Here is a 22,702-nt window from a genome sequence, read left to right as displayed (position 1 = left end):
CGACCGTCTGGATTAATTATAAAAAATGGAAACCTGAAGAAAGAAAATACTGTCCCACGTTATGGTCTGTGTTGTTGCGAAGCTGTGCACGTGGCGACATATTGATGCACGTGAACACTACTGACGGAGCAGGGGGTTTGTGAGAGACAGGAGCGAGTTCAAGGGTCAACAGTTTAAAGCGTCTGCGTCACCGTTTTGAGTTTGAAAATCAGGCGTTAAAGTGGACGTATTCTGCAAAACGGACTTTTTCAGAGCTTTAATCCGTGTTATAGTCGTTTCCTTCTCATGTACCTCATCATAATCTTTTAATCGCTCATTTTCAAGACGCCATTTTGTTGATCTACAGCTTTTTCACCTCCACCTGTACACGCCCACTGTACACGCCCACCTGTACACGCCCACTGTACACGCCCACTGTACACGCCCACTGTACACGCCCACTGTTTCCTCTATCAAGTCGTTTTAGATAAATATTGTGATTTAAAATGTCTAAATTATAACAGAATGATCCACGACTGTCACAGATTATAACTACAGACACGCGGCTTTAACCCTGCGGTGGGCGTTACCGTGGCGGCGGCGGCGTTGGCGTCCGTGGCTCGTTGCCGTGTCTGGACCGAGCCCGTCTCCTTCGCTCAGGCCGATCACAGCGTAACCTCATTATAGATCTGATAGTGTGTCCGCTCTAAAAGCCTGATAAGACCTGCACCTATTACACTGATCCCGATCGCACCACTGAAATCTACACTCACGCGTTTCTGGACACTTGTTTCGGCTTTTAAGTTGGATTCAGGAATTTTTGCACAGAATTCCAAAGTTTTTCCATAATATTCCAAGGTCCTATATGACACAAAAGTGACTCTTGTAGCTTTTAGTCATGTTCTAATGCGGTTTCCTCCTCAAAAACAAACCTGGAGTTGCGTTTTGTTTCCTTTATTACTAGTCTGTAACATCTCCAAACCTCAAAACGCTCTGTTCCACCTTGTGATGTCATCAAGTGGTAGTTTTTTTCACGCTTTTTAACCGTTAGTTCAGTAGTAGATTAGCAATTCCAGGTCTTAAATGATCCAAATGAGTCGACGAATGAAGGCGTGTGGAGTTTAAAAACACGTCGGAGCACTTCCTGCTTCCTGTATCACCACCTGATGACATCACAAGGTGGAACAGAGTGTTTTCAGTTGTGTGAATGAAACAAAACGCAACTCAAAGTCTGTTTTTTAAATGTTTTCTTTAAGTTTTGGGCAAAATAACATTGTGTTTTGTGTGGTTAATACTGGATTTGATGAGACTGAGCTGTAGGAAAAGCGCTAAAAGGGGCGGTTCAAGTCAATAAATCGATGCCGTGTTATCTGTCAGATCGAGGGATAAAGCCTGCGCTCGTTAAGCTAAGCTGCGGCGGCTAAGTGTCGGCACGGCGACGTAGAGTCAAGGCTCTGAAAAAGAAACCAAAACATTGACTTTAAGGTCCCACGTCGCGCTATTTTCTGATCTCTGTTCTAACGTCTCAAACCATCATTTCACCATAATTTAGTTTAATCGCATTCGTCCATTTCCAATATTTTTTCCAATATGCAACTAAAGACTAAACTTAACTATCCCGGGTTTTAAAGAGATTTTATTTGATTAAATGTATTCAATTTTAACACCTTTTAATACCTGACTCTCCACATGGTCCAGACAAAGAGGGGGGCGTGTCCTATGTCGGCAATTTTTAAAGCCTCGGGTGTGGTCGTGGTCCTGGTTTAAGCTATTTTGTGTATTTTGTTTCAATGTTTAAGTGTTTTTAGTTTTATTTTAAACACTTTTCGGCCCTCGTAAGTCCGCAGTGTGTGACGAGATCCTGCTGAAGTTGTACCGACCGCACCTGTGAGGTAAAGGGCGTTCACCTGTGGGAGGAGCTTCTGGGTTGAGGGTATAAAATCAGGGCAAGTCAGTGTTTCGGGTTGAATCAGGTGGCTGTGGACACGTGGGTTTTTCTTTAGTTTCTTAATTTCTGTTGCTTTTGCTTTAGTTTAGCGCTGTTAATGTTTGTAAGTATGTATTATTTTTCCACGCTGGATCACGGCGAGCTGCAATAAATTTCGCTAATTGGGAATTTTCTGAGCTTCCCCCACGTGCTCCGCTGTGTTTTTAAACTCCACACGCCTTCACTAGAATCATTTGGATCATTTCAGACCCGGGATTGCCACTTATCTCTACAAAACAAGGTAAAAGAAGCTGTTAAAACTGTTGAAAACAAACACTTGATGACATCACAAGGTGGAACAGAGCGTTTTGAGCTGTGGAGATGTTACAGACTAATAATAAAGTGTGACTCAAACATGTGTGAATGAAACAAAATGCAACTCCAGGTCTGTTTTTGAGGAGGAATCAGCGTTATAACATGACTTAAAGCTCACAAGTTTGTGTAATACAGGACCTTTAAAGACCTACGTCCCTCAAATTTATTTATTAAACGTAATTTTTTCCCGATTTTTCCCACGTTTTTGAGCAAAATTAGTCCTGTTCCTGTGCAGATATATCGTAAAAGCAGCTGTTGAGGTCAAAATAAGTCCACTGTGTCCTGTCTGCATCTAATTAGAAAGCATTTTAGTGTCGGATAATCAGGGAGAGCGGGATAGCATGCTCATTGCTGTTAGCTTCAACTCCGCACTGGCCTCTGAAAGTCGTGAAACGTGCTTAGAAACTCATCAGGGTGAATAACTAGAATGGCCTGACTGCATAATGTACATGTAAGTGAGGAATAACTTTGGACGACTGCAAACTGTTTAAAATGAACTCGTTTTCATGTTTTTAAGACAAGAAAAATCAGGTACAACGAATTTCATATACATTTTACGTTACGTTGAGGTCAGTTTCACATATTAAACGCACATTTTTAAAGGTAGAACTCAAGTGATAAACAGAAAAGAACAGAAAAAAAACATAATTTGACGTCCGTACCTCGCAGAGAAGCAGGTCTGTGATGTGGAATACCATACACAACGGGAACTTGGCTGTAAAGAGGGTGAGAAACCACTGGGAGGCGTACATGTGCGCCTCCAGACTCAGGTCCTGGAAGTGGCTCCAGAGGTCAGGAAGCTGCTCCTGTCAACACACAACACAGCGCCACCTTCAGGTCAGTATGAAGGGATTTAGTTAAAGGTAAAGGGATTAGAAAACTGACCTGTGAGAGCTTCCTACCAAGTTATAACAAGTCTGAGGGGGTTTAGTCTTGATCAAGTCCTGGTTTAGTCCTGGTTTAGTCCTGATTCAGTCCTGTTCTAATCCTGGTTTAGTCCTCATCTAGTCCAGTCCTAGGCCTGGTTTAGCTTTGATATAGTTCTGGTTTAGTCCTGGTTTAGTGGTAATCTACGTTCTATGAAACATTCTGCACCGACAAAGGCGCTCACGAAGGTTTGAACTTTGTGTTTAAACGAGAGAGAAATGTGAGAAAATGTTAACGCCTGTGTGAGAAAAGAGTATAAAGTGTGTGGTGAGGGGTTTTACAGACAAAAACATAGAGAATAATGTAAAAAATAAAGCTGGTACTTTGGATTTCGTCTATTGCGGGTTATTTTTTTTAAAACGAGGGGCCGCTGTGTGACGTTTCTGACCTGCAGGAGCCGCTCCAGTTGGTAGAACTTGCAGTGCAGATCTTCAAAGTTGTTCTTGTAGAGAGTCCTGAGGCCGTACTCAAACATGATCTTGACCAGGACACAGAACGCCTGCTCCTCCGGCATCTGAACACAAAACGCACGCACACGCTCAGTCGCTATCGAGTCTGCGCTGAGAATGAGCCGGAACAACCTTGACTGAGAAGAGACTGAAGAAGGAATAAATGTTTTCTACAGAACCGGATCAAAAGAATTACAGAGTTTTCTAAGACTTTGGGGTCAAGAGCGACGGCATCTGCTCGTCCTCGTCCGTCTGAGACTTTTACACGTTTTACTGGAGCAGGACTCGGATCAGAACCTGTTTATTTAAATGGACAATAAATAATAAAAATAAATAATATACAGACAGTTTTCAACATCACTGAAAAATGGGTAAAGTGAAGGGCGGTCGTCTGTTGAGCGACAAATATGAACCAAATCATAATCAGAAAAAACGTGAAAACCACATCATATTTGTGCGTTTCTGTGTCGCCTCTAGTCCTGGTTTAGTCCTGATCTAGTCCCTGGTTTAGTCCTGATCTAGTCCCTGGTTTAGTCCTGATCTAGTCCTGATCTAGTTTTGATCTAGTCCTGATCTAGTCCTGATATAGTCCTGATCTAGTCCTGATCTAGTCTTGATCTAGTCCTGGTCTAGTCCTGGTCTAGTCCTGGTCTAGACCTGGTTTAGTCCTGGTTTAGTCCTGGTTTAGTCCTGGTTTAGTCCTGGTTTAGTCCTGGTTTAGACCTGGTTTAGTCCTGGTTTAGTCCTGATCTAGTCCCTGGTTTAGTCCTGATCTAGTCCTGATATAGTTCTGATCTAGTCCTGGTTTAGTCCTGATCTAGTCCCTGGTTTAGTCCTGATCTAGTCCTGATCTAGTTCTGATCTAGTCCTGGTTTAGTCCTGATCTAGTCCTGATCTAGTCCTGATCTAGTCCTGATCTAGTCTTGATCTAGTCTTGATCTAGTTCTGATCTAGTCCTGGTCTAGTCCTGGTTTGGACCTGGTTTGGACCTGGTTTAGTCCTGGTTTAGTCCTGGTTTAGTCCTGGTTTAGACCTGGTTTAGTCCTGGTTTAGTCCTGATCTAGTCCCAGGTTAAGTTGTTGTCTAATCCACATCTAGTCCAGGTTTAGTCCCTGGTTTAGTCCTTTAGTCCTGGTTTAGACCTTAGACCTTCAGGTCCAGATAAAGAAAAGTGAAGCTGAGTCTCAGTTTGCAGCTGTGACTGGATCCTAAACATACTGTATATACAGTATACACAGTACATACAGTATATACAGTATATACAGTATACACAGTACATACAGTATATACAGTATATACAGTATACACAGTACATACAGTATATACAGTATATACAGTATATACAGTATACACAGTATACACAGTACATACAGTATATACAGTATATACAGTATACACAGTATACACAGTATACACAGTACATACAGTACATACAGTATACACAGTACATACAGTATATACTGTATATACAGTATACACAGTATACACAGTATACACAGTACATACAGTATATACTGTATATACAGTATACACAGTACATACAGTATATACAGTATACACAGTACATACAGTATATACAGTATATACAGTATACACAGTACATACAGTATATACAGTATATACAGTATACACAGTATACACAGTATACACAGTACATACAGTATATACAGTATATACAGTATACACAGTACATACAGTATATACAGTATATACAGTATACACAGTATACACAGTATACACAGTACATACAGTATATACTGTATATACAGTATACACAGTACATACAGTATATACAGTATATACAGTATATACAGTATACACAGTATACACAGTACATACAGTATATACAGTATACACAGTACATACAGTATATACAGTATATACAGTATACACAGTATACACAGTATATACAGTATACACAGTACATACAGTATATACAGTATACACAGTATACACAGTACATACAGTATATACAGTATATACAGTATACACAGTACATACAGTATATACAGTATATACAGTATACACAGTATACACAGTATATACAGTATATACAGTATACACAGTACATACAGTATATACAGTATATACAGTATATACAGTATACACAGTATATACAGTATATACAGTATACACAGTACATACAGTATATACAGTATATACAGTATACACAGTATACACAGTATATACAGTATATACAGTATACACAGTACATACAGTATATACAGTATATACAGTATATACAGTATACACAGTATACACAGTACATACAGTATATACAGTATATACAGTATACACAGTACATACAGTATATACAGTATACACAGTATACACAGTATACACAGTACATACAGTATATACAGTATATACAGTATACACAGTACATACAGTATATACAGTATATACAGTATACACAGTACATACAGTATATACAGTATATACAGTATATACAGTATACACAGTATACACAGTACATACAGTATATACAGTATATACAGTATACACAGTACATACAGTATATACAGTATACACAGTATACACAGTATACACAGTACATACAGTATATACAGTATATACAGTATACACAGTACATACAGTATATACAGTATATACAGTATACACAGTACATACAGTATATACAGTATATACTGTACATACTGCGTATACTGTATATACTGTATGTACTGTGTATACTGTATATACTGTATGTACTGTGTATACTATATATACTGTATACACAGTACATACAGTATACACAGTACATACAGTATATACAGTATATACAGTATACACAGTATACACAGTATACACAGTACATACAGTATATACAGTATATACAGTATACACAGTACATACAGTATATACAGTATATACAGTATACACAGTACATACAGTATATACAGTATATACTGTACATACTGCGTATACTGTATATACTGTATGTACTGTGTATACTGTATATACTGTATGTACTGTGTATACTATATATACTGTATACACAGTACATACAGTATATACAGTACATACAGTATATACAGTATATACTGCACATACTGTGTATACTGTATATACTGTATACACAGTATACACAGTATATACAGTATATACAGTACATTTTCATGTTGTTTTCTTGTTTGTCGTTTCTTCTGTTGTTTTCTTCTGCTGTAAATGTTCCTTATATTTGCTTTACATGTTGCTGCTCTGTGTTAAACTTGTTGTTTTAAATGTTCCCCATAAAAACTTTAATATTTTCTGAATAAAACGTTGTACTCACATGGAGCAGCAGCACCGCAGCCAGAAAGGACTGTCCCTGGCAGTATCCGATCTCCTCGTCGTACACAGAATAGGCCTGAGGAGCAGACGGGGGGGACACGGGGTCAGTGTTAGGACGGTTTGAGATGACGTCACATCATTTTACAGGAAAATCAAATTAAATCAAATTAAAAACGGTAAAACGCTGAAGTCGAAGGCTCCAGTCACCACAAGAAATGATCCGGTTCAACACGTGTGAAAGAACTTTTTGGATATTTTATACTAAAGTACAAAGTAATCAACAGGGAAAAGCCATTTGGGAGTATGACACAGGCCCGTCCACAGAAATCTGGGGGCCCGGTTTGATTCCCGGGCCTTTGTGTGTGGAATTTGCACGTTCTTCCTGTGTCTGAGTGAGTTTCCTCCATCAACCAAGTCAAATCCTCCAACTCAGGTCCTGACCCAGACGTTTACCTGCAGACTACGGACTGGACGATATTAAAATTTAGACTCACAATTACTGAGACCAAAATAATTGCGGTTAACGATATTATCACGATATTTATTAAGCCGAGACAGTATAACGTCCTCACATGTGACACGAGGACCTTGCAGAGAAAAAAAAAATTGTATTGTGGCCGAGAAAACCCAAAATGTGTTTCCAGGTCCCAGAAAGTTGTAGTTATTCAGATTATTTCACGATGTTGTAAAACCCTGCGCCACTGTTAGCAAACTGTGCTAACACCTGTGCAAAACGCTGTTAGGCTAGTGCTAACCTAGCGACACAACACAAACTACAGTCGATAGTTTATTTCTCATGGTGTGTTATTTGTGATGGACATTTTCAGCTTAAGTTTGGACGTTTGTGTCGTAAATGTGTGTCTGTAAGTTGTCGCTCGTGTACGTTTTTCGCGTTTTCCCTCCGAGTCGTATCTTTTAGAAATGAGATCTGCCCCCTTGTGGACAAACACCAGAACTACGTCTAAACACTGCACTGAAACCGGAAACATGAGTCAGTGTGGTGCCGTTGAGTCGATTACAGTCGTGTGCGATGATCACGATTATTAAAAAACGCCACAAACGATTAATTGCGGATCTTTTTTTATCGCGATTAACAATATTATCGTATTTCATCGGATCCGTAACGCAGACTTCAGACTCTAAACGTTCAGATTCACCCTTTCACTCAGCTCTTTGTTTCATAATTTAAACCCATCGCTGTTCACTTTTTATAAACGTATTTATAAGTGACGACGACGAGACGGACTCATTGATACGTGATCCTTTCGCCCTTTAAACCTCGAGGAGACGTTTGGATTTTATTTTTTTATCAGTAGAAACCTCCGCGCAACGTGCTGCTTGCGGTTCAGGGCGGGACAATAAACACAAATATCGTTTATCGTGAGAAAAATGGTCGACGATAATCGGTCGTGGGACATTTTAGATAATCGGCAACAAAGATAATCGCCGAAGTGTGCAGAAAAAAACGACTTATCCACAGGCGAGTCGACGGGGGGGACAAACGGGTCTGTTGTTCTTCCTATTAATTTGTTTTACAGGGGGCCCCACGTGAGGCTTATTGCACCCGGGCCCCCAAATTTCTGTCGACGGCCCAGTACCTTTAAAAAAACAATAATTTATATATGTTTGTTTTGGAAAATTGGAGGAATATAATTTGAACAATCACTTAAAATGATGCTGCAATTTTGTAATTTGGAACTTTTTTTTTTTATAAATGTGTTTGAGTCAAAGTGAAATGATTCACCTTCTCTCTCACTCTCCTGTGTCTCTCTCCCCTTCACTCTCCCTCTGTCCTCATCCCTCTCTCTCCTTTTCTCTCCCCCTCAACCCCCTCCCTCTTACACCCTTTCTGTTGTTCTCCTCTCTCTCCATCCCTCTCTCTGTCCCCTTCTCTCTCACAGTCTTCTCCTTCTCTCACTCTCCTCACGCCTTCTCCCCCCCTCTCTCTCACTCTCCCCCTCCCTCTTACACCCTTTCTGTCGTTCTCCTCTCCCTCTCCCTCCCTGTTTCTGTCCCCTTCTCTCTCACACTTCTCCTTCTCTCACTTTCCTCGCGCCTTCTCCCCCCTCTCTCCCTTCCTCCCTCTCTCTCACTCTCCCCCTCCCTCAGTCCCTTTCTCTTCCCCTTCCTCTCTGCCCTCATCACCCTCTCTCTCTCTCTCTTACTCCCCCCCTTCCTCTCTCCCCTTCTCTCTCTCACACTTCTCCTTCTCTCACTCTCCTCTTGCCTTCCCTCCTCTTATTCTCCTCTCTCTCTCTTTCTATTCATTTGTTTTACAGGGGGGCCCACGTGAGGCTTATTGCACCCGGGCCCTGCGCCTCCATAATATTCCCTGTTAAACTATGACATCACAAGGTGGAACAGAGCGTTTTGAGCTTTGGAGATGTAACAGATGAATAATAAAGTGTGACTCAAACACGTGAATGAAACAAAACACAACTCCAGGTCTTTTTTTGAGGAGAAATAACACGACTTAACGCTCACACGAGTCCATTTTGCTCCTCTCCCAGCCCCAGGTCCGATCCGCGGAGCTTCTACCTGATCTGCGTCTACCTGATTTACATATAGACGGATCATGCGGCTCCAGTGCAGACGCTAACCCTCCCTGACAGGCCGTCCCAAAGCGCGCCCCGCTCACTGTAAATACAAAAGAGCTCAAGTCCGTCTGAAAACACAGGGTCCGACTGCTCCTTTAACCCTCTGATGCGTGAATTATGAAAAGCATTGGTCAAGATTTTTTTTCTGAAGTGTTTTTCTTCTTCTCAGGACATGAAACAACATTGTGAACTGCCTGTAAAAATGAATCCACTTGTGTTCTATTGTAAATATACAAACACATGTTTCTTTTTATGCTTTGAAAAACATTTCAACAATTTTTTGGGAAATTTCAACACTGTTTAGATGCAACGTTTAGGCCTGAATAAGAAAAACAATAAAAAAAACCAAGGAAATTTACTTGCAGTTACACCGACTGACCACTGAATGAACCTCAATGGAGTGTGGCAGCAGAGAGCACTCCAGAGGCTGATATGTTTTAGTATCTGTCCACTGCAGTGACCACTGTGACCAGAGGGTTAAAGCTCCTGGACCTTTGCATTTTCACATAATTCTCTTTACTTCGTGCATTAGATGGTGACAGCGGCTAAACGTGAAAAAAAAATCAAACATTTATCCATTTTCCAACACGTTTAAAGACGCTCCCCCTATACAGCCCCTTTAATGAAGCGTTTCCTTTGTTCAATATGAGTTAAGTCTTTCTTCATGTTTTATTAAGTTTAATTAAGGTGTAGTTACTATAAAGTGCCACTGTGTGATTTTATACAACACAAACTGGAGACGAAACCTTTAAAAAACATTTATATATGTTTGTTTTGGAAAATTGGAGGAATATAATTTGAACAATCACTTAAAATGATGCTGCAATTTTGTAATTTGGAACTTTTTTTTTTTTTTATAAATGTGTTTGAGTCAAACTGAAATGATTCACCTTCTCTCACTCTGTCTCCCTCTTTATCTCCTTCATTCCCCATTCTCTCTCTCACTCTCCTGTGTCTCTCTCCCCTTCACTCTCCCTCTGTCCTCATCCCTCTCTCTCCTTCTCTCTCCCCCTCCCCCCTCCCTCTTACACCCTTTCTGTCGTTCTCCTCTCTCCCTCCCTCTCTCTGTACCCTTCTCTAACACTCTTCTCCTTCTCCCACTCTCACTCTCCTTCTCTCTCCCTCTCTCTCCCCTTCTCTCTCTCACTCTCCTCCCTCCCTCACTCCCTTTCTTCCCCTCTGTCCTCATCATTCTCTCTCTCACTCCCTCCTCATCCCTCTCTCTCTCTTGTCGTTCTTCTGTGCAGACAGGAGCAGACCTTTAGTGTTTCAGTGTTTTGTTTCAGGTTGTTGTTGTTTATTCTCTCTGAGTTTGAAGGAGAGATTAAACTGAGGCTTTAGAGTTTTAACAAATCAGAAACGACAGAGACCGGCTCTTTTCCTCCCGGCTCTTTTCCTCCCGGCTCTTTTCCTCTCGGCTCTTTTCCTCCCGGCTCTTTTCCTCTCGGCTCTTTTCCTCTCGGCTCTTTTCCTCCCGGCTCTTTTCCTCTCAGCTCTTTTCCTCTCGGCTCTTTTCCTCTCGGCTCTTTTCCTTGTTTTTCAGGTTTTTACGAAGCTCTAAATCCGATACGACGTCTCTAAGTTAAAAAACCAAATCACCTTTTTACCTTGAAAACAAATCCCTCTTTTGTTCGGTTCATGGTTGAAATACTTTTATCTTTCTTTTATTCTACGTTCCAAAAAGAGTTCAGAGTTTATCACAATGAAATAAAAATTTAAATGACTCTTTTCAGACAAGTTTAGTTTTTGCCCTTGAAAAATAATTATGTACTCAGGGTTATGTGCCTTTGTTCGTTTACTGTTTATCTCTCCTTCTCACTCACTCCATCTCTCTCTCACTCTCTTCCCCTTCTCTTCTTCTCCCTCTCACTCCTTTTCTCTTGCTTTTTCAAACTCCAGCTTTAAGTTTAATCACAATCAAATCAAAATCACACTCTCGCACACGCCAGCACTCTCGCACGTACTCGTACACTCTCGCACACGCTTGTACACTCTTGCACACGCTCACACTCTCGCACACTCTCGTATGCTCTCGCACACACTCACACTCTCGCACGCGCTTTTACACTCTTGTACACTCTCGCACGCGCCCGCACACTCTCGCACCCTCTCGTACGCACTCGCACACTCTCGCACACTCTCGCACCCTCTCGCACCCTCTCGTACACTCTCGTACACTCTCGTACACTCTCGTACACTCTGGCACTCTCTCGCACCCTCTCGCACACTCTCTCACTCAGCAGACGTGTCCTGACCTTGCAGATCTTGTAGAGGGAGTCCTGTCCGTCTCCGTCTGAGTCTTTGAAATAATCGTGAGCGGGGAACGTTCTGTGGATGTCCCGGGTGATCACACTCTCCTGAGCCGAGTCCTGCAACACAAAACACAAACTGAAAATCTCTTCAACATGTGGTTTCAGTTTCAGTTTCAGTTTCAGTCACATTGAGCTGAACACATCATGTCGTTGTGGAACCAGAGACTCCACCCCCTGACCCCAGACTGACGGTGTAAAGGAGTGAGTTAAGTGAGTGTGACGTCACCACAGAGGCCAAAAAAAAAAGACACAAACTGGATTTAACTAAACAAAGAGAGTGCAAAGAGTCACTTCTCATTTCTTAAACAACCATGTCGTGGTCGTGGAAAAGATGTTTGTGTGTTTGAGGAGGTTCAAACGTCTGAGGAGAAGCATAAACGACTCAAATTCGGTTAAAAAATGCCCAACGCATTATTAAAAACTGGTTGGACAGTGGAGAACCATCAAGGAAAAAATGTGGCCAGAAAAAATCGTGATCGGTGACAGTTAAATGTTTGGTGAAATCAAATTGAAGAAAAACAACAGCAGAACTCAGGACGATGTTTAAAAGTGAAAGTACGAGCGTTTTTTTTTTTAAAGGCGGTTCAACGGAATATTAAAGTGTTTGAGCTTTTTTTTTTTTTGGTGGCGACTTTTTCTTTTTGGCCGGGCAGTGTATAAATGTAATATTATTTACTTTCTTACATTTTGATTGATTTGATTTATTTTATTATTGTGTCTTAAACAAAAAGTCTGAGCTGTTTAACGAGATTATAGGACGCCATTAATAAAATAAACACATAAAATATAAATAAAATACAACAGGCCAGTCACAAAAAACAACAGACTCATTTAAACAAACTCATCGCCGCTTCTTCGAGGATTTACAGAGAAATTAATCCAACTTATAAACATCAGAACGAAACAACTCCAGTATTTTATCTTTTATCTATCTCCAGAACATCTCAGTGAACAGAGGGAACGTTTCATCACATCAACAATTTATAAACTCATCAGAAAATGGACAAAACTACAAAAAATGAGCTTCACTTTCCTCTTCTCCAACTACATCTCACTCTCCTTCTCTTTCTCTCTCTCCTTGTCTCTCACTCTTTCTCTCACTCTCCGTCTCCCTCTCACTCTTCTTTAATTCTCCTTCTCCCTGTTTCTTCTTCTCCCTCTCTCTCATTGTCCTTCTGTCTCTCACTCTTGTGTTTCTTTCACTCTCACTCTCCATCTCCCTCTCCTCTCTTTCTCTCTCCTTCTTTCTCCTCATAAACATTAGAATAAAACAAACATCTCATCTTGTCGTCTGGACTGGTCTGGTCCTGGTTTAGTTCTGGTTTAGTCCTGGTTTAGTCCTGGTTTAGTCCTGGTTTATCAGCAAGAGTCGACTCAAATCTGTTTATTCGGAAGGCTGCACATGAGAATTTGGTGACTCCAGGTGAGTGTAAATCCATAAATGTAGAACCATAATGACATTCACACAACAGCGCCCCCTCTGGTCAATAGGTGCAAGTTCTCTGTTTGATTTACAGTGTAGTCTTTGGAAAACTGTGGTGATTTGGAGCAGGATTGTATAAAAAAATATCATGGTTATTTGTGATGTAATAAAAAATAAATAAAATAAAAAATAAGAAAATACAAATTCTGCCGCAATTTGTCTAAACTTTATTTCGATAAAATTTACAAAAATGTCCAAATGTGGATTTTTTGTCCTCACATCGAGTCTCTCTCTGCAGAACAACAGACCAGTGCCAGAGTTTAACGGCATTTATCCGCCGCATAATTAAAAGTGAAGAAAGATTTATGACCTCCTCTGACTCGACGCATCGATAACAAACAAATTTACGGGGAAAATAATCGCCATGGCAACATCAGCGCGGCGCCACCGAGCCGAGGTGACGGGAAACACGTCAAAGATGATTGAATGAAGAACGCACGTCTGCAGCCATTAGCGCCGACGTTATTGAGGACTATGGACTGTCCTCACACGACTTTGGACTGGTCTGGTCCTGGTTTAGTCCTGGTTTAGTCCTGGTCCTGGATTGAGCCCAGTTTAGTCCTGTTCTGGTTCCTGGTTTGAGACCAGTTTAGCCATGTTCCTGTCCTGGTTAAGTTCCGGTTTGGTCCTGTTCTAGTCCTGTTCTAGTCCCGTTCTAGTCCTGGTTTAGTCCTGGTTTAGTCCTGGTTTACTCCTGGTTTACTCCTGGTTTAGTCCTGGTTTAGTCCTGGTTCAGTCCTGGTTCAGTCCTGGTTCCGTCCTGGTTCCGTCCTGGTTCCGTCCTGGTTCAGTCCTGGTTCAGTCCTGGTTCAGTCCTGGTTTAGTCCTGGTTTAGTCTTGGTTTAGTCTTGGTTTAGTCCTGGTTTAGTCCTGGTTTGATATGGGGTTATATTTTAATAATAATTCTCTGGTAATACCATGGTCGTCCAGCAGAGGCGCCGCTGAGGTTCTGGATTAAGATTCAAGTATCAGAGAATGAATCACAAAAACACAGAAATATCAGCTCACTCTGACGTGAAAGATTAAACAGACACTTTAATTTGACTTTAAAATCAGACACTGCGTCTTTAAGAAGAATGAATTTATATTAAACGTCTTAAAAATGTGAAAAAAACAACATTTTACACATTAACATCCTCATTATTCACCATGATGAGTTTATAAGCTCTTTTCACAGCTTTCAGAGGCCAAAACGGAGATTGACAACTAGCATGCCAACGTGCACTTCCTGATTAGCAAACAATACAGTGCATTTTAATTATTTTGATCTCATCTTATGTATATATATATATAAAAACAAGAGTAATGTATTTATGTTTTTTCCGCCTGTAGAAATATGAGTAATAAAAGTCACAAAGGGAGTCTGGAGCTGTCCTTGGTGCTGAAACACGACAGTTTTCTGAGAACTCCAGGTTTGAACAAATAATCGTACACGAAAAGATGAGAAAAAAGAGGAGAGAGAACGTGTCTGACGGTGGGACTGGTCTGTTACTTTACATCAGGAGGATAAGATCACACGGCGGAGGTAAAGACCTTTTAAAAAAATAAAGAATAAAGACCTATATAATAAATAAAGTGTAACTGCACGTCCACTGCTGTAGGTGGCAGTAGCGCTCTCATTGTCAGAGTGAGCGCAGGCCCGACACCACAGAGCGAATACGACGCCGTGTACGAGCGCAAAACCCGACACTGTGGACGGAGACGCAGCGAACGAGAGACACTTTTTGATGAAGAGACACTACAGAAAAAAATGTAAAACAGGGATGAAAAGAAAAAGGCGACGTGTGAAATGGGTGGATTGCGCAGAACTGTCACGAACGGGGGAGCTCTGCGGCGAAGTGCGGAGGCGGCAGTACTCAGGAGGGGTCATAAAAGTACTGGAGATATCGTAGTACTCGTGATATCGTAGCAAAGTGTGCGGAGTGAAGTGTGCGCTTGAGTAACAGACTGCGTGTCCAATAAGACCCACGAGTACGCGCTCCTCTCCCGTTTATCGAAGTGTTTCTCCACGATTTACGACTTAATAATCTAACCGCGCCGTTAACCTCCGCGTTTAAAGGGTTTAGATATAACAGAAACGGACTCTTGTGAGCGTTAAGTCGTGTTTTAACGCCGTTTCCTCCTCAAAAAAACAGACCTGCAGTTGTGTTACGTTTCAGTTTTCAAGCTAACAACTACATTTTAGCTTTAGTTCAGCGGAGATCGGCGGCGCTGGAGCTGGAACGATCCGGATAACAGCGGGTTCGTTGAGAGAGTGGGTTTGAAGAGGAGCTACGAGATCGAGAAAAGTCACACGGTGAAGCTTTAAAGAGCCGGCGAGAACCAGTTCCTCCATTTTGAACCGGACGTCTCGGAAACATTTCAGTGATGAAGCCGTAAATCGTCAAAGGGGAACGACAAGCGACAACGCGCTGGAGGAAGCGTCTGGGGTGAGGGAAGTCTGCCTGGGAGTCCTCGCTCAAGACCAAGCCCCGCCTCCTTTTACAGTCCCTCAATTACCGTATTTTCTGGAGTATAAGTCCAAAAAACACATAATAATGAAGAAAAAACAAATATAAGTCACATTTTTTGGGGGGAAATTTATTTAACAAAATCCGAAAAAAAGAACAGCCATTTTATCTTTAAAGGACAGTTAGAACTGAATATGTGTCTGGTTTGTTAAAGTAAAACAGGGACGTCAAACACATTTTCACCAAAGGGCCACGTCGGCAAAATAACTGTCCTCAAAGGGCCAGATGTAAAACAGATGAAACTACTTTTTAAAATTGTTCCTCAAGTTTCAAATCTTGCATATTAATTTGCATAGATGTAAGAACATGGCTGTGTAGCGGCAGATCTCTTGATAAAATAACATGTGAAGACCATCATACCTTTTTAACCCTCTCACCTCGCTATTACGAAAGCCTTGGTCAAGATTTTTTTTTTTTTTCTGAAGTGTTTTTCTTCTTCTCAGGACATGAAACAACATTGTGAACTGCCTGTAAATATGAATTAACTTGTGTTCTATTATAAATATACAAACACATGTTTCTTTTTATGCTTTGAAAAACATTTCAACATTTTTGGGGGAATTTCAACACTGTTTAGATGCAACGTTTAGGCCTGAATAAGAAAAAACAATCAGAGGACATTTACTTGCAGTTACACCAACTGACTACTGAATTGATCTCAATGGAGTGTGGCAGCAGAGAGCACTCCAGAGGCTCCACCACATAAACCAATGCATTAAAGAGAAAGTTGTTTTAGTCGCTGTCCACTGCAGTGACCGCTGTGCACCAGAGGGTTAACCCTGTCGAGGGCCACAGAAAATGTTGTGGAGGGCCACATTTGGCCCCCGGGCCTTGAGTTTGACACATGTGATGTAAGATTAACAGTTAATCAGATAAATAAACTAAAGCAACAACAAGCTAACAGGTTTACTCTGGATCTCACTCCAGATCACTAAATCCACTGAATTCAACAACTCGGCCCACTCTGAAAGAAGACGAAGCTCCGCCCACTCTGAAAGCAGATGAAGCTCCGCCCACTCTGAAACTAGATGAAGCTCCGCCCACTCTGAAACTAGATGAAGCTCCGCCCACTCTGAAACTAGATGAAGCTCCGCCCACTCTGAAAGCAGACGAAGCTCCGCCCACTCTGAAAGCAGATGAAGCTCCGCCCACTCTGAAAGCAGATGAAGCCCCGCCCACTCTGAAAGTAGATGAAGCTCCGCCCACTCTGAAAGTAGATGAAGCTCCGCCCACTCTGAAAGCAGATGAAGCCCTAAACTATGAAAAAAAGCGTGATTTATAGTTCAGAAAATACGGTACTCAACTCAACAGAACACGCAGACAAATCTAGAACTAAAACTCTCTCCTCCATGACCAGCTAACGACTGTCCTGATGTTACCGACGCATCACGTGGGGCGAGCATCTCACCGGCAACCGCCAAACACGAAACGCAGCTGGAAACTTTAATTGGAAACGTAAATGTTTTAACGAGGAATGACGTGACAGTTGGACACTTTATGACCCTGAACTTAAAAATGACAAAACACAGTCCGCTCACAATAAAAACATGCCACAATATCGACTTTCGAAACTTCTGCGGTGACAAAACAAACGCGGGCATTAGCTAAACGCGGGCATTAGCGGGCCTTTAGTGCCGAGTGTGTAAAAAGAGCAGAAGAAGAAGCGCAGATGTTTAATGGAGGAGTGTAAACGCTGATCACCACTTTGGGAAATACGAGCTGCTTTAGTGTTTTTATAAAGGTAATTCTGCGCGGCACCTGTCCCCGTGCGCGTCCCACAGACGAGCGAAGACGAGGACGGAGAGAGCGCGGCGTCACCCACGGCGATCAGTCAAATAAAGCTCATCTAGGCTAGCGGTTATAGCGGCTAATTTGGAGACGAGCTGGATATTTGGGATTCTGACCAGGAGCGTCATAGCAACTAAAGAACCAATCCAGAGCGAGGATGTTGAACCTGCGCAAATGGTTTTAGCACAGAGCGGGCGCTTAGCAACGCTGTCAATCAAACCTGTTGCTAACGCTAGTGGGAGTGACGCTGACGAAAGACGGCGCCTGATTTGTCTGTTATTAATGTTCATACCTTGATTGACAGACACAGGTGGGACACAGCTTTTCAATGTAAAGTGAATTGGAGTCGATGGAGCAGGAAGTGCGCCCACGCTCACTTCCTGTTTGGATCGCGGCGGCTAGCACGTTAGCTCTGTCCATTTATCTGCTCTGTTCTCTCTTAGACTGAGAATACAGAACAGACGCAGTTAAAAGACTTTACATGGTGGTCAGGGGTGAAAATGAGTGGAAAGCTGAGCACTAAAATGAGTCGCCGACATTCCCGGGGTGTGCGATGCTAACTGGAGGCACTGCTCTGTCTGAGGCTCTGTTACTCAAGTTAGACTTTAATCTCAGCTTTCTTTCAACACGATTTGACTTTGCTTAACTACAACAGGTGAGCCCATATGCGCCGTTAAACGAGTCCCTCTCAAATCACATTACAGTCGCAAGCTAGCATTAGCGTTAGCATTAGCCAACAGTTTTTCAGTCAGTCGCTCTCACATTTTTGCTGCTAAACGGGACCATGAACGCTCAGACTGATTTCCTAACAACTTATCGGGCTGCGTTTGCTAAAGTGAGTGCTGCGTCACCATGGAAACTGCTGAAAATTACGCCATAGACATCAACGCAAAATATCCATAGCAATTATTTTAGTAATTGTCTAATAACCACTAACCAGTAGATGTTTTTTTTTTTATACCTTTATATATATATTTCATTTCAGAAAATTGTTGCCGTTGTAAATCTTTTGTTAAATTTCTACTTTTGTTGATAATTTTAATGTTAATATTTATTTTATTTTTATTTTCTTAAGATTTGCGTGGCTCTGATTGTAAAAGCAGCTCTCAAATATAAAATAAGAGGCTGCGTTCGGTCCGTAAAGCATTTTTATCCATCGTGAGCCAGGAAGTAAGACTGGTGAAACGGGCATATTGTGGAAAATAATCCTGATCCTCGGAATGCTTCAGGAACGTCAGGAATACGTTCGGACTGGTGCAAACTGTTTAAAATGAACTAGTGCTGTTTTTTTTTTATGTTTTTAAGACGTAAAACTCAGGTCCAGTGCGTCTGAGTCGTCTGCAGCGTGAGTCGTGTTCGTTTTCCCCCGGAGGTTAAGGGTTGAGGGAACCAGAGCTGCCCGGGCCTCGCTCCAGGGTCAAAGGTCAGACCGGACACAGGATGAGGTTTGGTGACAGTGGGAAGAGTTCATGGATTATCACGTTTATCATTTGTAAATTTAATGTTTTGAATAATAATACGCAACTCTGACTTAATATAACCTTGAAATATCGTGACATAGATTCAGTCTCGTACGTTCGCCTCGCAGTCAGAAGGTTCTGGGTTCGACTCCCGGGGTTTTTTTTTGTGTGGAGTTTGCATCTTCTCCCTGTGTCTGCGTGAGTCGCGTGGGAGCTTGGTTGACGAGCGCTTGTGGGCGGAGCTTTGTACAGAAACGTACTGCTAACCGTAAGGAGAGATCGAATAGAGCCCGGGAGAGATCGCTAGATTAGTTAAACATGCATGGATGACATCTAAAACCTCTTCAGACGTGTTTTTGATGAGGGAATGGCGTTATAACATGGGAGAAAGCTAAAAAAAAAAAGTAGTTTCTCTACGTCAAGCTTCACTTTAGCCTTTAGCCTGTAGCATGTAGCCTTTAGCCTGTAGCATGTAGCCTTTAGCCTGTAGCATGTAGCCTTTAGCCTAGAAACCTGGCTCAAACTATCTCACGGGTCACTAATATTTTGTGTACTAAAAATACGCACGCTTTGACTGACACGGCTGTTTTACTGTTTTATATAAACACGGCGAGTTTCCAGTCGAACCCGCTCCGTTTCTGTTTCCGAAGCACAAACGTAGGTCAGCGGAGTGGACGCAAATAAACCGGGACGTCAACACTTCTGCTGCATTTGTTTTGGGTTTCGCTCCGAGCTCAAATGAGGTTTAAATCTCTTACAGACTCCGTGACGGTCTGTGGAAATGTCAAGAATGTATTTTGTAACAGAAAAGGTTAGCGCTCACGAGGAGAGAAAGGCCACGGAAATTATACTGATGTGAGACTGCGCGCGCGGGCGGGGATTTAGCACGTTACGGGGACGAAAATCTGTACGCACACACACACAGAGACACACACAGACACACAACTTTACTGTTCCTCTCATTTTTACACCAGTATTTGTTGTTTTAAGTTGTCTTTTTTTACGCCATGTTCAGGGTTTTGCGCGTTTGGGATTAGCGATCTTTGCTAGGTCATTATTTAGCCGTTTGCGTCTTGTTTTCATGTACGTCGTCGACATTCCCTGGACGTATGAAGCTAACTGTATGCACTGCTCTGTCTGAAGCTCTTAAGACTTTAATCTGAGCTTTGTTTTAACGCAATCTGACCGGAAAGCGCTGATTTAGCTGGAATAAAAGGTGAGACGATTCGCGCTGTTAAACAAGTCTCTCACACGTAACTTTACAGTCACAGCTAGCTAGCGTTAGCCAACAGTTTTTCGCTCTCACCTTCTTTGTTGAAAATCAAACACCTAAACAGCACCGTGACGTCCGCAGGCTCCAGAAAATGTGCAGGTTATAGCCATTTGAACTGTTAAAAAAAACGTATTGAGGCAGTGTTTGCTAATGTGTGCGCTGTGTCGCCGTGGTAACTGCTGAACATTACGCCAAAGACATACATACATACATAAATACATACATACTACCTCAGCAAGACATCACTGCAAATATCCTTTCTTATTCAGCCGACACACCGTAAATGCACTGACCCTCCGCCAACACCAGGGGGCCGTGGAGGAAAAAAGACCTGAGCACAAAAGTTTATTTTGTATAAAGTTTTATCACTAAAATTCACAACTTTGACTCTAAACTATAAAGGCAAAGTCAAATGTCACTGAAGAAGAGGGTTTAAGAGTCAGGAAACATATTTAGACCTTTATTTGGTTTATTTTATGAAGCTAAACCAGGACTAAACCAGGACTAAACCAGGTCTAAAGCAGGTCTAAAGCAGGTCTAAAGCAGGTCTAAAGCAGGTCTAAACCAGGACTAAACCAGGACTAAACCAGGTCTAAACCAGGTCTAAAGCAGGTCTAAAGCAGGTCTAAACCAGGTATAAACCAGGACTAAACCAGGACTGAACCAGGACTGAACCAGGACTAAACCAGGACTAAACCAGGACTAAACCAGGACTAAACCAGGTCTAAAGCAGGTCTAAAGCAGGTCTAAACCAGGTATAAACCAGGACTAAACCAGGACTAAACCAGGTCTAAACCAGGTCTAAACCAGGACTAAATCAGGACTAAACCAGGACTAAATGTGGACTAAATGTGGACTAAACCAGGTCTAAATCAGGACTAAACCAGGACTAAACCAGAACTAAACCAGGACTAAACCAGAACTAAACCAGGTCTAAACCAGGACTAAACGTGGACTAAACCAGAACTAGACCAGGTCTAAACCAGAACTAAAGCAGGTCTAAACCAGGACTAAACCAGGACTAAACCAGGTCTAAACCAGGACTAAACCAGGTCTAAATCAGGACTAAACCAGGTCTAAACCAGGACTAAATCAGGACTAAATCAGAACTAAACCAGGTCTAAACCAGGACTAAACCAGGACTAAACCAGGTCTAAACCAGGTCTAAACCAGGTCTAAACCAGGTCTAAACCAGGTCTAAACCGGGTCTAAACCAGGACTAAACCAGGACTAAACCAGGTCTAAATCAGGACTAAACCAGGTCTAAATCAGGACTAAACCAGGTCTAAATCAGGACTAAACCAGGTCTAAACCAGGTCTAAACCAGGTCTAAACCAGGTCTAAACCAGGTCTAAACCGGGTCTAAACCAGGTCTAAACCAGGTCTAAACCAGGTCTAAACCGGGTCTAAACCAGGACTGTGTTTCCAGCCTCAGTTCTGTTTATCTGTACATTTCACTTTTCTCCTGTTAATTTCATGATTATTTATGTTTTGATTTGTTGATTTGTGATTTTAAACGTCTTTCTCTTCTGTAAAAAAACCTCATGTACCAAATGTGTTTCACAAATAAACTTGATTTGACTTTATTTGGTCAAAACTTTTGTTCGGAAAATCCAAATTTACAATAGAATCCTTTGACTCAAATGTGAATCTAGTTTCAGTTTCTGTTAGAATCTGGGTTTGTGTAACTGATCCACAGAGTAAACATGTGCAGAGAGGAGGAGGAGGAGGAGGAGGAGGAGGAGGAGGAGGAGGAGGAGAGGAGGAGAGGAGGACGAGAGGAGGAGGAGAGGAGCAGACTGCAGAGGCCACTGAGTCTGTCCCTGCTCGTCCACAGAGAAGAGGCCAGAGCGGCTTGACCCTCACCAAATGGTTTCGACAAAGACAGAAAAGTGTTTTTATTATGGTGAAAACGTCCTGTATCTCACTAAACTGACTCCTGTGAGGTTTAAACCGTGTTCTGACGCCGTTTCCTCCCAAAAACACACCTGGAGTTGTCCACCTCCAAAACTCAAAATGCTCCGTTCCACCTTGTGATGTCACCAAGTGGTTGTTTACAAGTTAACAGCTCTCTTCACCTTTGGTTCAGTAGAAATTCAGTTATTCCAGGACTGAAATGATCCAAATGATTCTATAAATGAAGGTGTGTGGAGTTTAAAAACACAGCGGAGCACTTCCTGTTTCACCACATGATGACATCACACGGTGGAACAGAGTGTTTTCTGTCTGGTCAATCAGAAAAGTGTAAACTAATGAACACAAGACCTGATTCTGAAACTTTATAAACCGCAAAGTTATTAAAACATTTCACAGAAAGTTGTGTTTTAAATGTGTTTTTTGGACTTAAAA

General features: G+C 41.8%; 1 protein-coding gene across 2 annotated transcripts in view; it reads right to left on the bottom strand.

The window, feature by feature from the left end:
* rabgap1l (RAB GTPase activating protein 1-like) overlaps positions 1 to 22,702 on the bottom strand; it is a 181,936-nt gene that overhangs the window by 39,124 nt on the left and 120,110 nt on the right. For both annotated transcript variants that reach the window (XM_055221068.1, XM_033992113.2), the window contains 4 exons: positions 11,783 to 11,896; positions 6,932 to 7,006; positions 3,597 to 3,722; positions 2,944 to 3,087 (listed from right to left, as the gene is read on the bottom strand). In XM_055221068.1, the coding sequence (XP_055077043.1) occupies positions 2,944 to 3,087; positions 3,597 to 3,722; positions 6,932 to 7,006; positions 11,783 to 11,896 (459 nt within the window). The remainder of the gene's footprint in view (positions 1 to 2,943; positions 3,088 to 3,596; positions 3,723 to 6,931; positions 7,007 to 11,782; positions 11,897 to 22,702) is intronic.

Source organism: Periophthalmus magnuspinnatus, chromosome 4, assembly GCF_009829125.3.
Source record: "Periophthalmus magnuspinnatus isolate fPerMag1 chromosome 4, fPerMag1.2.pri, whole genome shotgun sequence".
Classification (NCBI taxonomy): Eukaryota; Metazoa; Chordata; class Actinopteri; order Gobiiformes; family Gobiidae; genus Periophthalmus; species Periophthalmus magnuspinnatus.
Note: the sequence above shows the minus strand (reverse complement) of the source record. Positions and strands in the feature narration are given on the sequence as shown.